We start from the raw sequence: 18,160 nt of genomic DNA, 5'->3' as shown, positions 1-18,160 counted from the left end.
TAAATTTTATATATAAAAATTTAATATAGCAAGTTTTGAAACAAGTAACTTTTACATAGCTGTCTTTTTTTAGTTTTTCGCGTTCTCTCTTCCATGAAGATTGGCCTGCCTCTTTTTTACGACGCCTTCAACTAGGCACCGAAACTACCACGTTTTCTTGCAGTTGTAGGTGTTCAGATCATATTGTGGTCAAAAAATTATAGCCGAACCACTTTTTGCCAAGTTTTAACGTATTATTTTCGTTGTTATTTAATTTTGGTTATTTTTTTTTTATAAAAATATAGTTAATTCTCTAAGAAAACCCGTGTAAATCCAAGTTTCCAAATTTTTGCAATATTAAAAAAAATTTCAACAAACTTTCGTACAAATTTCAAGGTTTTTTATAGATTCCAAAAATCTGGAAAAAATCCCCCCAAATTACTAAACAGCGTAAGCTTAAAAAGTTTTCATAAAAATATTAAAAACAAATTTTCCACGGAACCATAATAATGAGATTTTTGATGCTGTTTTTTAACTTTTTTCAAAGATTTGTGTAAGAAAAACTAGAATAACTGCTTTACCGATATAGACTTATGAGGTATCAGTGGAGAGGTATTTTCGCACCCTCTTTATTTCTTTGCAAAAAAACTCATTCACATCCTAAATTTTTTTTTATCAAATACCAACACATCTTAATTCAACATGGAATTACACGCGTTTATCTTACCTTCCTCTTCATGCTTTGAATGAGCTTATTCGCAAAGAAATTAAAAGGGAGAGAAAATACCTTACCAACGATACCTCATAAGTCTAAATTGGTAAGGTTTTGGCAGAGTTATTCAAGTTTTTCTTAAACCAGTCTTTGAAAAAAGGTCAAACATAGCATCAAAAATCTCATTATTATGATTCCGTAGAAAAATTTTTCTAAATTTTTGTATGCAAACTTTATAAGCTTAAACTGTTTAGTAATCTGAGGTATATTCAAAAAAAGAAATCTAAAAAAAACTTATAATTAATAAAAAACTCAATTTTTGGAGGTATTTTCAAATCAGTTCAGCTCACGTAAATCTTAATATTTTTGCGAGGTATTTTGGTGGAAGTCTTAAAATGTAATAGATTTTATAATTCTAGTGGAAAACAGTACCAATGTTTTTTTTGAATGGGGAGTGATGCAGTATACTGTACATAAGTTGACTATGATTACTGGGCCGTGCTATCATAGTAGCACAATGCCACTAAGTGCTAAAATTTTCAGGCAATAGCCTCATGCGATTATCGATTATATTTTTTGTTGTTTGTGTGAAATATTTTGTTTTATCAGTATTTTTTTTTATCAAAATATGTTGAATTAAAAGTGAAAATGAAAAAAATATTTTGCCAGAAGCTACGGGCCACAGCTTCCAATTTGTTATCTTCATTATCTAAACGCTTTGTCGATGGTGACATGAATTTTTTAAACGCGGAGCGACATCATAAATTTGCATGAGTTTGACCTAAAAGAAGAGGAAGAACCTTATTTGTCGTTGGAAAAATAGAAATAGATCTATTCCGGCCACAACCACAGTCGTCGCGTAGCCCTGTCGGCGCCAAAATAATTATTAACATAAGAATACGTGGAAAAATAATTTGACAGCTGTGGTAAATAGCTCGTCGTTTTCATTGTGTTCCGGCTATTAGAAAGTTAACGTACGACAAATTATTTTCTGAATCCTTAGCTCAGATCGCTAAATTATGATGACAAAAGAAGAACATGAAGAATGATTGGATGGGCTTTTGGGTTAAACCATATGTATCCTGAAGGGAAATTTTTTGCCGACTAAAGGGATGAAGCACCCTTCGGGACAAGGGGGCCTCATTGATTTCTAAAAAGTGTACATATGAATGTACTTTGAATTGCCTTCGTTGTAGTTGTGATTACTTAATTTGAAGAACACACAAATTATCGTGTTGACGTACTTTTAAACGAAAAATTGATATTAACTAAAAATTCGCCATTTTGGATATTAGGCATTAAAAATACTCGTTTTGCCTTCCAGCAGAGTTTTAAGCAACATTTTGTGGTGCGAGTAATTTACTGAATACATATGCAAGTAGATATAAAATCTATCACTCTCATATGTATTACTTGTTTTTCTGTTTTCTGACAAATGGAAAATTTTTAGTTAATACATTTTGAAAGAACGTGTGCGAAATGTAGTACATATCTTAATGCTTTACCGTAAATGTCTGGAGTTTCCTATAGCATTATGGTACATTTGACATATGTAAGTCCACTTTCGCATGTGTAATAATTAGTTTTTTATGTTTGTTATTTAACAAAGAATACTTCATTGCATTGCCGGCGACTGTGGCTGAGTGGTTAGAGGTGCATACTACCACTCCACAGAATCAGATCTCTGGTCCGAGCAACATCTAAATTATCAAACGTTTTTTCTAGTAGCGACAGGAATTGGCAAACCCTAGGGTAAAACTGTAGGTCCCTCTATTTGTGTAACAACATGAAAACGTACACCACATATTGGATGAGAAGCTCGGCCAAACACTTATCAAATGTGTAAGCGCCAAAATAATATGTTATATGTAGGCAATATATGAAGCTGTTTTTCATGACAGAAATACACGCGGTTTGATAACTTCCATATTGGTGAGAATAACTGCTGTTTAATGCGAAGCTTGACTTTTGTTATTTATTATTTTGTTTTCATCTGCATGTAGACTTAAAAAAAACTTTCAGGTTTTCAATTGAAATTAATGGAGTTTGGCAATATTTTTCAAAAATAGCCACTGTATAAGTAGTTTTTATAACTAATAGACATTTTTTTTTTAACAAATATTCGGAAAAAAACTGCATTAAAACTTTTTCAATAAAGTAATTAAATAATATTTTACACAAATAGAGGAAATGATATGCCAATCAATAAAAAACGTATGTCTTTATAAATCATCTACTTGTTTCGCCTTAGTTAATTTTTGCCAAAAAATTTGCCAAATTCCCCACAGTGCATAGTAATAAAATGTTCCCGGAGAGAGCCACGAGCTAATATGTAACAGTAGCTTAGCATAAAATGGTGCTGTATTTAACAGCAACCATTCTCTAGAAATACACTGCTCTCTCGTTCTCAGTGTTTTATACAAAATGTGTACATGTTCAAACCGTAGTCCCCTGCAATAAAGACACAACTCAAAACTAACAAAAAAAAAACCCTCAATACTGTTAAGTGACCCATGTCTCTAATCCTTGTGTAATACACGTATAATCCTTACCAAAGCAAGTAGCAAGGATTATTTAAGTAAGCAGTAAGGATTAAACATGGATGAGACAAGGACTAGGGCCATGAGGCCCTTAACAGTAGTAAGGGTTTTGTTTTTTTGAGTTTCGAGCTGTGCTGTTATTGCAGAAGACCATCGAAATGTATGGTGTATAACGTAACTGATTGTGAGTGCTTAAGCTGTCTGACTTGCAACCAGGGGTAGTTGACTGGCAGTCTACGTCGCAGATTAAAGTCAGTCTGTGAGAATTCGTTGAGAGGTGTCGGACGTGGTAGTCGCGGTGCAACCTAAAAATTAGTGTAGAATATTTTCGATAAGTGATTTTGAAAGATACTTTGCCTTTAACTGATGAAAAGTGTGAAACAAAAGCGCAGACGGTTGTATGTAAATACATAAATAAGACAAAAGTTCATTGTTCGCAATCGGTACTGTAAAGAAGTTAATACACGATTAAAAGAAAAACTACAAACCATATTCTTATCAACCCAAATACGCGCGCGAAATATTAGCAGCCTCACTCGTCTGCATCCTTCCATGCATGTCTATGTGTACTAAAATACATAAACAGTGCTGTATTTACAAATACGTATTCGGAAGTGTTTGCTGATGAAAAATTTCAAAAACAATTCGGGGCGCTATACTCGTAGACTTTCACTAAAGTAGTAATAAAATATAGATTGAATTATGCCTTAAAAAGTGTGTTATTTAAAGTCAATGAAGTAAAACAAATAACATACGCATAGGAGCAAGAGGTGTTTGTTTGCTACATATGTACATATGTATGTGCTAAATATGCAATCAGCTCAACGATNTACCACTTTTGATCTCTTTATATGGAATGAACTGATCGCTTTTGTTCGAGCATGTCCTATGAAGAGACTAATTGTTCACCTTTATACCCGAATGGGTATTAAAAGCGACTAGTCACTTTTAAAAAATAAAAATAAAAATTTGCGCCAGCTGAGATTCGAACCGGGGTGCTCAGTTTTGTTAGGCGAATACTCTCTCTGTGTGCCAACGCCGCACATGACATTTCATTGACTAAGTGCGTACATATCATTAAATCGTTAATAGTACCCGTTAGAGATGAGTTGGGGACTAATTGATCTCCAATTATACCCATAAGGGATGAGTCGAGACTAATTGACCTCCACTAGTACCCGTATGAGACTAGTTGGGACAAATTAATGCCCAATTGCACCCGATTGAGAGTAATCTCGGAATACTCTCTTTAGAGATTAGTCGCACAGTTTTTTGCAGGGTAACAATAGGGGAATTCGCTCTTTTGTGTATGCGTTGTATTTTGTGTAACTGTAACTGCATGAGCGTGTGATTTGTTGTTGCTAGCGGTACATCAAATACACATGCAACAACAACCATACGCTCAACCACCCTGCAGTAAAATTTAGGGACAGTCTGACAAAGCGCTAGTTCCGAACTACATATCTCAGAACTATCTCTGAACTAGTGCAAGAGGAATGCAGAGCGGGACAGTTGAAACTTGCGGTGTATATGTGCAAATGCTCACTACTCGTACAATACGAAAGTAGCTCAGCGAGAAGACCTCCGACTCAACCATCCTTGGTCGCGAGTTCAAATCGCGGTGGAGGCAGTTGTGAGTTTTCAAATTTAATGAATTTAAATTGTTGCGTGCAGCTTACAATATTTTTTTTTTAATAAAATATGTAACAAAAACGGAATCTGTAAAAGAAAAGAAAAAACGAAAACAAATGTCCAAATATCGATTCGCAAAAACGTTTTCTTATAAAAAAAACTGTCCAAAATGGAACCGGTTAAAAACTGGTTGCAAAGTAATGCAATGGGCGACAATTGCCACCGCCAATGATATCGCCATGTAAAACTGGACAGTTGAAAGCATTGCTTGGGTATTGAGCTAGAACTGGTACTGTGGGCAAAAGGTCTAGTTCTACGCTCGCTTCTAGGCTAGTCAGATTTTCTGCAGGACAGTTACACTTACGCAGGATACAGCGAATACACAGAAGCGCGAATTCCACTAATACTTAATAATAACCTAAACCAATACCCAAAAGTAGCAGCATATGTACATACGTTACTATTTACCGGTCTATAGCGATAAGACGCGTTAAATTTCTAGGCACTTCACGAATAAATAGTTATAGGTACATATATTCATGTACATATGTATGTATGTATGTATCTATGCCCACACAAATGTTAATTTACATATGATTGTACATACATACATACATACATAAGAATTGTAACTTAATTCCAAACTAGTGGTATGAATTATGTGAAGAGATTTAACGTTGTTCAGTACTTTTAGTTTGCAACATGTTTTTCGGGACATAGTGAATAACCTTCAGTACTTTTAGTTTGAACATGTTTTTCTGGACATAGTGAATAACCTATGAATGGCTGTATACATATATGTAAAGATGCATGTACGTATGTAAGCATAGGCGTACGCAGAGCATAATTTATGGGGAGTGAGATCTTTTTAATGTAAATTTTATTAGAATTGTTAAATTATAGCTATTAAAAATTTATAATAATTTACCTCATTATTTGTTGGTTTAGATCCGATCATTGGGTCATGAAGAAAATAACGGTACCTCTAAATTTGTATATGAGGATTGAAGCTGGTTGTGTTTTTTGCTTAAAAATTACTTGTTATTGTAACAATTGAGTTGCACCGAGGCCTACAAAGGTATTTTTATTGCACAAAGTTTTTTATGAACTTATTGAATAGTTAAAATACAAATTTGTTTGTTACCTTAATTGCATGCAAATTTTAAATGCGACTTAGTCTTTGCACCGAAATCATAATTTTTTCATTATTTTTAACGGAATAAAAAAAGGAGGAGGTTATCTATTCGTCGGAATACTTTTTTTTTATGTACATATGTTACGGCATAACCGATTTCGATAATTCTTTTTTAAAGGAAAGGTGGTTGATCCCACCCTAATTTGGTTTAGATCCGATTATTACTTGTTTTAAACAATAGTCTTCGAGTGTCTTCTGCAAACCGATAAATTGTTTTAGTGATGATTCCTTTTTTGTTTTTTCTACAAAGCCTCTGCGAAAGCTAAGCATACCTAGACCTAAATTCAAGTACAAACTAAGAGAAATTATTAAAAGATAACAATTATTTTACCTTTTTTTAAGTAAATGACTGTTTATCAGACTAACAAAGGTAAGCTGAAAAGGACGTTCACATTTGATAAAATTATCGAGGAACAACCAGCAGTTTACCAAAACTACCGAAATGGATGTGAAGAGACCCAAACTTTTAATTTATTGCATACATTTTTTTAATTGGAAATTGATTATGAATTCATAAAATGAATCTTACAATGAAACTTTGGAATGTAGGGGTGGGGGCGCCGTCTGCCCCGCTCGTACCTGCGAACGCCCATGTATGTAAGTACGTACATATGAAAGTATGTAATTTCATATCTATACAAATACATACGCGAGAGAATATATATAAATATAGAATGGGAGAGTCATAGAACACTTAAAGCAAAAAGAGGCCTTGCAAGTACATACATACATACATATGTACATTACCATACATACATTCATGGATTCATATGTGTAAATTTATTAGCGTGCCTTTTTTTGCGGATAGCTAGAAAATCCGATTTCTTCTGTTTATTCCGTACATTTGTACTTAGGTTCAAATACTTAAAGCACAAAGAGAGAACACATCTAATCAATTGTACGTAGATGCAACATAATATACTGCATGAAGAAGAGAGTGAGTTATAGAATTCGGTCGCCTAAAAGATAGTCATAAACATTTATATTCCCATTACAACAACTATTAACTAAGTATGTATACACCCGGTAGAAAAAATTGCATAAAAGTTAAATATTAGAATTTGAACGAAATTTTCACGCCATATGTAAAGATATGGGATACATGACATCTCTTAAATATCACAATCGTGGGTAGGAAGAATTAGGGTAAATTTCAGATGAAAATTTCAGGTGGAACCTAAGTTTAATTCTCAGAAATCGTTTTAATCTTGAAAATGTAACATTCCTTACAGAAATATAAATAAAGAATACTTAGAAACTATGTAGTTAACCAATTCATTTAGTAAGATTTTGAAATAGTATTACATACATTATAAAAAGGGAAAATAGCGAACAAGTGCGAAAATTTCTTTGTAAGTCTATATGAATATGAAAACAAATAATTTTTAAGTGCTGGCTTTTGTGCCTTCGTGTTATTTACACAAACAAAACGCAGTTTCACATGCATTAAAGTTCCTACATTAACTAACAGAAATCCTGATGTAAAACTAATATGCGTTACGACAAAATGTCAAAGCACAATAGTAAACAAATGCCTGCTGCACCTATCGGCTTTTATCCATAGAATGAACGGCCTTATTGTATGAATATTTTCTTAAAGCCTTTTTTAAACAGCTTAAAAAAATGAGGAGTTATCAATTCGTCGGAATATTTCTCTTTTTTATGTAACCGCGTCACTTAGGACTATGTCAACCGATTTCGTTTGTTGTATTTAAAGATAACATAAATATACTCCGTATAGAGTATTGTCCGCAATATATGCAAATATTTTCATGCTAATGAGTTCATTGTTTTCTGAATATTAGAGATATATGTTCAATAAATGAATTGAAGAACTATAATTTTAACCGACTTCACAAAAAGGACCTCCTCCTCCTATGAATTCGTCGGAATATTTTTTTTATATATGTTACCGCATAACTTTGGACCACGTTAACCTATCGATATATAAGATTTTTTTTTTTGTAAAATAAAAGTTAGACATTTTTTTGCATTGTCAATAGCTATGAAAAAATACCACTGCTGACTGAAAATAAGATATCACATAATTGAAGTGGCCCGTTTCAGAAATTCTGACTCATATGTATGTACACACGTACATATGGATGAATGTATGTATGTTAATAGCACATCTTTAGAGGTCTTAATACATACTAACTAAATAGTTAGCATGCATATAAGATTAAAAACCGAGAGTACCAAAAACATTCTATTAATTGGCACACTACAAGTGAAATTATTAATAACCGGTTCGTAGTAAGCTGAAAACAAACTTACTTTATTGCGACATCATCATGTAAAAGTTGTCAAGTGAAAGCAACATAAAGTAATCGAGGCGTAGTCACCCCTAATTGATAAATAGTGAACTTATAGTTCATTTATAGTAGTTAGTCGAGTTCCCTAAAGGGTAAACATGTCCATGTATAAACGTACAAATTCATCGAACGTTTTATTTAAAATAACTGATGGCAAGTGCAGACTACATTAAAAATAACAAATGTAAATTTATGTTGAAGAGTATAAGTATGCATTGAGCGTGAGAACTTACATATGAAGGTACATAAAAAATTGAACTAAGCAGTACTAAATGAGATGCAAATTTAAGCGATCGGTGGCTCGCGACTTTATTTTAGAACTCACAATCCTCAGCGAATAGAGTACTGGCGTTTTGAAATTCAAATATGGTCAAAACTTCGGCTTTCCCAGCTAGATGATAAAATGAAAATGTATAAGAGTCTTTAACAGCGAGCATAAATGTTTATTTTATAAAAATTTAAGGTGTAGAACGAATCAAGCGAAAAGGTACCCACATGTTTACACATACATACATATCGCTACATACGGTATGTTTTTCCTCCTCGAAAATCCAGTATTCACAAATAAAGCGAAAAATTAAAATATGTGCTCCACTTTTGAGATTTTGATAAGTCAGATCAAGGCCACAATCTATTTACATTTGTATGTATTTATATACATATGTACATAAGTAAGTACATACATATGTATGCACATGTGCAAAACCCAAACTTCTTTCTACTTACCGTCCAAGGAAATGTTTGTGATTACCAAATCGAATTGTTTGGCATGCATGCATTCACTCAGTGAATGCATTCCCATTAATTGCAGTACGAGAAAAACAGTAATATTTAGTGATAGAAGCACGACGAATGCGAGTAGCTTTAGCTCTCATCTATACTAGCCCCAATAAAATTGTTGTCATGTACATACATGTAGCCATACATTCATAAGTGCACTTAGAATACGTGATAGCGCACAACCTCCAACGCCAAATTATCAAAAATACACCCCCTCAGTACTCGGCTGTCATACTGGTTCTACAAGTATGAGTGCAACAAATAAAATCAAAAAATAAACAAAGGCAAATGGAGGAAAGAGCAGAATATACCATGCCAAAGTACGAAACATGCATAAGTATGAGTGTAATCAAAACAAAGAAGACAAATGCAATATATGTATGTACGAAATACGAGACAACGAAATGCGCTAAATGAATGCCTAAGTTATCAAATCGATTAACTCCACTTTTTGAAAAATCTTAAATTTAAGTGTCAAAGCACATGGAATCATATATAATATCCATACATATGTATAATAAAATTGTAACAGGCCGATGTGTGTCCATTTTACTTAGATATTAAAGAAAAAATTTATATGGGATCTTTATTAGAGCAACAGAAGTCAAATAAACAACTTTTAGAATGTTTGTCTGTCTGTCTGTATGTTTATACGCGCATCACTCGAAAACTAATTCATGGAATCGAATGCAATTTTCGCCGATGTATTGCTAGAGGTCTAACTTAAAATATAGAAGAAAAAATTTGAAAGTTGTTACCTGTTTGAAAATTGCAGTTTAAGTAAATTGATAAGATAAAGTAAATATTGCAATAGGGCTGTCAATGAGAATTAGTATAACATTAAAGAAACTGCGGGATTTGTAGACTCGAGTTATAAGATTATAAATTAAATTTCCAGGAGAAAGCCAATACTTTATTGACTTTCTAAATATGGAATTAATTTTGTATGCACATATCGGTAAGTTCCAGACCTCTGCAATAAACACCTCCAGAGATATGCAGAGTGTAACCTAGCTGACGGCGAAGAAAGACGCGTAAACATCGATTTATACCTGGCCAAGGACTGACGCTTCAGCATCATTCCCCAAAACTCCTTGGGAAATTTACATACTGTTACACCCGCGTCCTTCTTCGCCGTCAAATATTTTAACGCGTCTTTCTTCGCCGTCAACTTTGTTAAGAGTCTTTCTTCGCTGAAGTGTTTTATATGCATCTTTTTTCGTGGTCAATGAAAGACCATGCGTAGCAAGTGTGCCAAATGTTGTTCTGATCAGGAAACCGGTTAAGGAAGTAGCCTATTTTTCAATCCAGGTCATAAACCAACAAAAAATTGCAAAATTTATCCTATTTGGCAATATAGGTCGTAAACTATCTGCGTGCAAACTTTCATGCAAATCAGTTCAGTCATTTCCGCGTATTAATTTAATTCAACTTTTTAACAGGTGGCAACTCTTAAAAAAAGTAAGCTATTTTCCAATGTAGGTAATAAGCTATCTGTATGCAAAATTTCATGCAAATCAGTTCAGTAATTTCCGCGTATTAAATTAATTTACCTTTTTTTAACAGGTGGCAACTCTTAAAAAACGCAACCTATTGTCCAATCTCGGCCATGAGCTATCTGTGTACAAAATTCCATGCAAATCCGTTCAGTGGTTTCCGCATGATGGTTTCGCAAATACCCAAAACACACAAACATACAAACTTTCACATTTATAATATTAGTATGATTCCTTATTTGAGTTTATATTATAAAAGGAATTTTAAAAATATTGAGCATTGTTTGATTTGAAAATGATTAAATAGTTCTCGTTTTCTGCCGTATTTATGTACATATGTACATATGTATGTACATTAGGCTGGCCCAGCATTTTTTCCTCCAGCCACCCTACAGAACTGAAGAATATAAAAAATAAGGAGATACGTATCTTTTTATTTTGAAATTGGTTAATATTTACCCGTACCGCCGAGGCTTTGAAGTTTCCCATGTATTTTACATGGGGAAAATACATTTTCTCGTTGAATTGCTATAAAATCGTTAAAAATAATTACTTTTTGATCGAATAAGACTATTTCCCTTCAGAAGTCTTCAAAAAATAACACCAAGATGCTTATTTAACTTAAAAATTTTACTAAGTGTTTTTTAATAACCGATAATCTTATCTGTTATATACAAAAATTAGTTATTTAATGTTTTCATAACCACATCACGCACGAACAGCTCAATAGATGTGTTTAATTCTTTTTTGCATTCTACTCGATGATATTTTTTTTTTGTGCTATGACAGACTGCTTTCCTCAGGAAGGCAGTTTCGTTGCTGGCAAAGGATCCTTTATGTAGGTCCTAAAATAGCAGGTTATTCAACAGTCTAATCAATTTATTACTGAAAATGTGAATCGACACAATTCACGGCAAATTACTCCAGCTGTGGTTATGTTACTCTCTTGTTGACTTTGGTAGTCGTGATACTGGTGACGCCATCTGTTCAGATTTTTGTTTTTTGGTGTGTTTTCCACAGTAGCCAAACAAAACGACAGGAAATTGAAGCTTCCGATAGTTGCAATTTTATGTAGAGTAGTGCACGTTGCGTGGCTGGCGGTTTGGCGTGTAATTAAGCGATGTGGCAACTTTTTCAATTGTCATCTGACGTGCGATGTTGGAGCGTGATCCCTGGAGCGGTCGAGGTTTGGTGTAGGATTTAAGCCAAAGCGGCTTTTGCAAGGAATTGATACTTACAATTTAACTAGTCCTTCAAAAGGGCATAATCACATCCAAAGGGACAGCTTCAAAAATTAGATCAATTTATCTAAATTGTTAGCATGAATAAATTCAATTAATATCGAATAGTCTTTAGTATTTTTTGATTTTAAAAACTCCATAAGGGAGTTATATTTATCGAATATATAAAAACTTCTTCTCTTTACAGCGAATCTGCGGCATTCAAACAAAAGGTGGTTTGCGGTTTCAACAGAGCTACAAAAATGACACAGGCTGGTTGTACCATGTCTGAATTTACTTAAATATTATCTACAATAAGTGTGCCCAGTCAGAAGACGATTTAGAATTTTGATGTCAGAAGGAGGCAGGTTGTGTTGGTTTTTCGTGAACCACGAAGTCCGCAGTCCGCGTCACTGACGGTTGTATTTGTGCAAAGGTTTTCCCTTTAACTAGACATGTGTTCTGATATTCAACATTCCAATCATTCCAGATCTTATCTCTAATGCGTGTGATAGCTTCCTGAAAGGTATACATGCTTTCCATGACTAAACCCCTATCTACTGCAGTCTTGGCTGCAAGATCTGCCTTCTCGTTGAAGCCAATACCTACGTGGCTCGGTACCCAGCATATAGTGATATCGTGAATAGAAGAGTTACAAACCTCATTATGTACTTCTGCCACCACGAAGTTGTTTGTGGAGTCCTGCTCCAGTAACTTGACCGCAGCAGCACTGTCTGTAAAACTACCTATCCTGGATAGTTTCAATCTCTTTGCAATTCTTACGGCACCCTGAAATTGTGCATATGGAAACTGTGCATACGAAATAATGCATATGANAAAACCGAAATAAAGCATACATGCACAGTTTCGGTTGAAACCGAAATAATGTCTAAATGCACAGTTTCCATATGCGCAATTTCGGTGCCCCAATTCTTACAGCCTGCCTAATGGCACAGAGTTCACCAAAAGTGGAGGAGAATTTTTCATTTAGTTTGTACATATAAGATGTATCGCTACATATGTCATGGATAGCACATCCTACACAATCATCAGCTATGGACGCATCAGTGGCGAATAGGTAGAGTCCTTCTTTTTCCATTGTTTCTTTCTTCTCCTGGTACAACGACATCAGCTGCCTTTCAGAGAATTTTTTCTTTGCGTGCCCCAGTTTTGGTGGAACTAATTTTAAATTTGCATGCTTTATAAACTGGGTGTTCGTGTTTATGTTTTCGATAATTTCTTTGAATTTGTTATACGTAAAACTGTAACTAGTGTTAATCTGTGGAGAGTTATTAAGTTGGGTTTTTGAGCGTTACATTTGAGCCCCATTGTTTTATGAGCTCCTTTGCGGTTTGCCAGGTTGCTCTGTGCCTAGGGGGTAGGTCGCCGGCTAGTGCATATCTAGAGTGGATAGGAGTACTGGGAGGTACACCAATACACCTTCTAATGGCATTGTTAGATATTGACTATAACGCGTTGCTGTAACTTTTCGGTGCATTTGCCAGAGTGGTAAAGGCGTATTATATTTTGGATCTTAATGTCGATCTGTATAAGTTTAGTGCTACTTTAGGATTTAGACCCGACTTAATAGTTGTAATATTGGTTAATAGGTTGATTCCTGAGTATCCTGCCTAAAATTTTAGTTTCAAAGGCCTGCTCTATGTTGGTCGAAATAATGTTGAGTGCAAATAGCTTTCTTGGCCCTTTAGTAAAGTGTATGAATTGGATTTTAGATAGGTTAAAACTGAGGTTTAAGGATTCGCATTGCGATTGTAATTCAATAAGTTTGGTTTTAAGATTATTGAGAGCTGATGGCACGGAGCCATAGTGGCTGATTAAAATAATGTCATCGGCATGTTGGAGGATCTGTGTCATGTGGTCGCTTAAGTCGTGCAGTCCGCTAGTGTAAATGTTAAACAAACTCGGCGATAAACAGCTACCTTGTGGGAGACCATTTTCGCCGTGATCGAGTGACTTCCTAACGTTAGAGTACGTTTTGATAGAAAGTTTTGGATCCAGTTACAAATCGTTAGATTGAGGTTGTGGCTATGTAAAATATTAATCAGCTTCGATGTTTTGACGCAGTTGTAGGCATTGTCAATGTCTAGTAAGCAAGCAAAGACCTTTCTATTTTCTTTTCGTAGCGATTCTATTTGATGCAGCGCTTGATTTAGACACATAGGCGCCGATTTATTTTTCCTGTATGCAAAGCTGTTGGATGGGATGATCCCTTTCTTTTCAACTTATTCTGTCAGCCTAGCTGGGACTAGCATGTTCGCACATTTGACTATTACAGACAGCAGAGATATCGGTCTAAAATTGGTGATAATGTCTGTGTCTCTGTTGGCTTTCGGAATGGGTACAACCTTGACTCTTCGCCAGGATTCCACCATCTTATTCTCATTTACATGGTTTTCTAATTCTTTGACTAGGATGACTGTGGTTTCGTCGGGAAGAGCTTTTATCATATCAAACGTGATTTTATTCGGTCCGCCTGCTGAACCTTTCTTCTTTTTTAACAAGTGAGTTAGTTCCTCCACCGAGTAGTTAAGCCTATCATTTTGCCCACATGGTAGATAACTTTGAGTTGTGTCATCATTATTCTCCATTACCTGGCCTCTGATAAGCGTTAAGAAAGCCTCATCATTTTCCCTACTCTAGTGGCTGGTGTGTTTGCTTCTTCCTTTAAGGTTGTTGACGAACCTCCAAGAGTCTCTCGTATTTGGGTTTTTGTTCAGTTCAGCAATAGCTTCTTCGAAGTTAGCTTTCTTTGCCCATTTCACTTCTTTTTGCCAGTGAAGTTTTGCGGCTATCGCAGCTTCAAAATCTTCGACATTGTTCGTGAGTCTGACTTTTTTGCGGGTTGCCACAAGCCTTCTATAACTTACGTTTAGCCCATCATGCCACCATGCCTTTGTGTAAAACCAACTTCATTTAGGTCAATCGTCGACTTTTTTACAGCATGCTGAATCGCAGAGTTGAAGGATTTTAGACCGTTCTCGCACTTCGCCTTATTTACCAGTTGACCAGTTTTCGAAGAGGTTGCAGTTGGTAAGACTGAGGTCTAGTACCGAACCATTTAATCCCACGCCGTTGGTGTTAGTATAGAGAAAGGTTTTAGCCCCGCTGTTGAGGCACCTGAAATTAAATCTGTCGATGGCAGCCGAAAGGCTTTTTCCCCTCGTCGAGTCAAAGCTGTCTCCCCACCTAGAAAATCTTGCGTTGAAGTCTCCCAACTGAATGACGTTAGGTTGTTTATTTAAAAAGGCTAGCAATTTCTGAATTTCGTTGTTAAAGTTTTGAATGGTTAGGGTTTGACTAAAGTATGCCAAGCAAATAGTGATGTTGTTGTCCAGATACGTCGTCTTGCCAATGACAATGTCACATTGTGCTTGATATTTAATTTTTTGTAGTTTGATATTTCTTTTGCTGCCAATAGCCACGCCTCCGTAACCATCAGCTCTCATTTTTGTTATAAGGTTGTAGTTAATGAGTTTATTACCACTAGGATCTTGAGAGAAAATCTCCTGCAAGGCCAGCAGCTCAATGTTGTGTTTCTTGCAAAAAAATTCAACGAGTGCCTTGTTGGCCTTCAAACTCTGCACGTTGAGTTGTAGGACTCTCATACAGATTTGTGATGATTGGTTTCTACGTTCCGTTGCGTCTGCTGTCGTTACCTCCATAGCATTGCTATCATTGTGTTATTAACTTGAATGTTAAACCTTTTGCACAGAAGAAAGACAAGTATTTCAATCTCTGCGACACGGCTCCAATTCTTGGACTCGTAGCAGGGAGTGATGGGTTGTTTATCTTTTGCTTGTCTGTCGGTCGGGTTTGGCTTTTGACTTCCACCGGCTATGGGAATTTGAGCCACTTTACTATACCTAACTCTAGTTGTGATTCAGTTGACCACTTCATTACTGTTCACCACTTTCGTTCTGTTGCTACCGAGAGCAGGGAAGCTCTCATAATCTGCGAGAAGTGAGAATCTGTTTGAGCTTTGTTTAAGATTATGGTAGGAGTCAAAGGCTTCTTTCCTGGAAATTTTTTTAATGGTCATAATTTTTAAAATCTCTTCTTCTTTTTCCCATTTAGGGCACGATTTCCTACTAAGAGCACTGTGGTTTTGGATGCCACAAACAATGCACTTTTCGTCATTGCATTTATCAACACACCCGTCCTCTTTCCCACATGTGATACATCTCTTTTTAGCTTTAGAAGCTAGTCTAGTGTGCCCCAGCCTACCACAGTTGTAGCACTGTCTTATTCTGGGAAAGTAGTGTAGAATTTTGAATTTAGATATAAATATGTCAATAGACTCCGGAAGGTTGTTGCCTTTGAATCCTATCATTGGCAGAAGTTTTTCCCTATCGTTTGGGTCCCGTCTTTTAAGTCTCATGACCGAGGTCACTGGAATGTCCGAATGTATGTTTTCTTTGATTTCTTCGTCAGGAAATTCTACAGGGATTTGCCGTACCACACCGAAAGTCTCGATAAAGCTGCGCGGGATGAAAGGTCGTATTTTGGCATTTCCTAAATCGCCGTTTTTGAGACATTCATTAGCAGATGAGACATTGTCAAAAGTTACCTTGTACAAGGATTTGCCTATAGCTTGAGCGTTACGCATGCCTTGAATATTTAGTTTTCTGATTTTTTCAAAGAGAAAAAGTCCATTTTTGGTTTTGTTATTTTCAAACAAGGAGCTTGCCGAGGTGTCGAAAAGCACGTTCGCCTCCCCATCATGGTCATTATCATAAAATATCTCGTTTTTGCTGCAGCTGCATTTAAGCTGGCGTTATTTGAGTTCACATTGTTTTGCTGTGAGTTCTCGTTAACAAAGGGATTTTAATGTACGTTCACTGGGGGTTTATTTAATGCGTCACTTTCATTTTTCCCTACGGCTGAAGTAGCGTTTTCGTTGAAAATGTGCACAATTTGGGGTTATTTTCGTTTACCCTAGTGTATGTACTCCTTTTTAGTAACATTCCTTGTAGCGGAATTTTATTAACGGTTGTCTCCGTATCGTCCCTACATTCACTTTCGCTGTTAGAAAGAGATTCACCAAGACTTCTTTCTTGTATGACTATTTTTTTCTCGCTCATTCCTTTGTCTTTTTTGACAATTCGTTTTTCCCCCTCTTTTCTACAGCTGTAAACCAGCCTGTGTCATCCTCTAAAGCATCGTTATCTGGCGGCTCTTCAGCCGCCAAAGCGTCCGCCATTTTGGCGTCTAATTACCCGCACAATAAAAAAACACACCACTTGAGTAAATTAAGCAGACTCACCTGAAAACTTATTGTTTGGATTAAGGGCTTAAAGGGAGTTGTCCTCCAACAGTTCCCTCCATATGTACAGCACTGTGGACTTAAAATGAATGCTAAAAACCTGGGGACCACACCAGACACTCCCAGGTGCCTTCTGCGTTGTTCTCCACGTTGATTTGGTCCTTCTTGACCTCACCGCTTCCTCTGCACCAGACTTTCCTTTGATTTTATAATCTTCTTTGAAATTTTTTAAATTTTTTCCTCCTTGCGATCCTCAGTAAAGATGAAACTGCTCGTTATTAAGTTAAAGTTGAAATCTCAGAATTGAGCGCGTCCGTCTTCAACCAATGTCAGATAGCGAGTACTACTCGATGTTATCTGTAAGTTTGTGGTAAAAAATTTTTGAAGAATAAGGTTGCCAGATATTTGAAAATTTATAATTATTTAAAGGTCAATAAAATATTTAAGTTTCTTCATCAAAACTAAAAGCGTCTAAAGATATTTAAAAATATTTTGGGTTAAATAACACAAACGGCAATAACGCAAAATTTCCTTTATTTCACTCTTAAATGGGAAATAATACCAATTTGCTTTATTGCCAACAAGGTAAGGTTAGGTTAGGTTAAACGGGCAGCTCTGAAAAAAGAGTTCACTCGGAGGCCGCAGAGGCCTATTGTGATGCCCATGGGGGTTACCCCAAGCCTATCCCTACATGTCTTCGAACCATTTTGATTTTCTGGCGAATCCTAGCAGTCCTTCGAGAGGAGCTTTCCCCAAGATATCCAGATTCGCGAAGAAGTGGTGCCCAAGAAACTTGAGGCGTTTTCATCGAAGTGCTGGACACTCAAAAACGAAGTGCTGGACGGATTCTAACTCCTCCTCACCCCTGCAGCTTCTACAGAAATCATTATGCGGGGCTCCGAACCTGGCGGCCATGTGGCCAATGGTCCAGTGTCCCGTTAGTATTCCTGTGAGAAGCCTGACGTTTGACTTTGAAAGCCTTAATAGGCTCCTTGTTCTTCGTTCAT

At 35.9% G+C, this 18,160-nt stretch overlaps 2 protein-coding genes across 16 annotated transcripts in view; one reads left to right on the top strand and one right to left on the bottom strand.

The window, feature by feature from the left end:
• Positions 1-3,471: 3,471 nt before the first annotated feature.
• The window catches only part of LOC108358590 (ATP-binding cassette sub-family G member 2-like), a 79,883-nt gene continuing 65,194 nt past the window's right edge, over positions 3,472-18,160 (top strand). For 7 of the 15 annotated variants that reach the window (XM_017609995.1, XM_017610003.1, XM_017610006.1 and 4 more), the window contains exon 1: positions 3,472-3,629. In XM_017609995.1, the coding sequence (XP_017465484.1) occupies positions 3,598-3,629 (32 nt within the window). In that variant the 5' untranslated portion in view covers positions 3,472-3,597. Of the gene's footprint in view, positions 3,946-5,300; positions 5,391-6,400; positions 6,656-8,442; positions 8,615-18,160 lie in introns of those variants that run through there. The other 8 variants (XM_017609999.1, XM_017610000.1, XM_017610009.1 and 5 more) reach the window with 6 other exon arrangements.
• Positions 12,090-13,162, bottom strand: LOC108358592 (uncharacterized). Its single transcript, XM_017610013.1, has 2 exons — positions 12,807-13,162; positions 12,090-12,652 (listed from the first exon to the last, which is right to left on the bottom strand). The coding sequence occupies exons 1-2, from the start codon at positions 12,996-12,998 to the stop codon at positions 12,224-12,226; spliced, it is 621 nt and encodes a 206-aa protein (XP_017465502.1). The 5' UTR covers positions 12,999-13,162; the 3' UTR covers positions 12,090-12,223.

This window comes from Rhagoletis zephyria, unplaced genomic scaffold, assembly GCF_001687245.7.
Source record: "Rhagoletis zephyria isolate East Lansing unplaced genomic scaffold, Rhagoletis_zephyria_1.1 Rzeph_scaffold_00272, whole genome shotgun sequence".
Taxonomy (NCBI): Eukaryota; Metazoa; Arthropoda; class Insecta; order Diptera; family Tephritidae; genus Rhagoletis; species Rhagoletis zephyria.
Note: the sequence above shows the minus strand (reverse complement) of the source record. Positions and strands in the feature narration are given on the sequence as shown.

Coding starts and splice junctions, on each gene's coding strand:
- LOC108358592 (XM_017610013.1), bottom strand. CDS start 12,998: ATGTCGTTGTACCAGGAGAAGAAAGAAACAATGGAAAAAGAAGGACTC. Junction 12,653..12,806: donor TCTGTGCCATTAGGCAGGCT/GTAAGAATTGGG, acceptor TTTCAGGGTGCC/GTAAGAATTGCAAAGAGATT.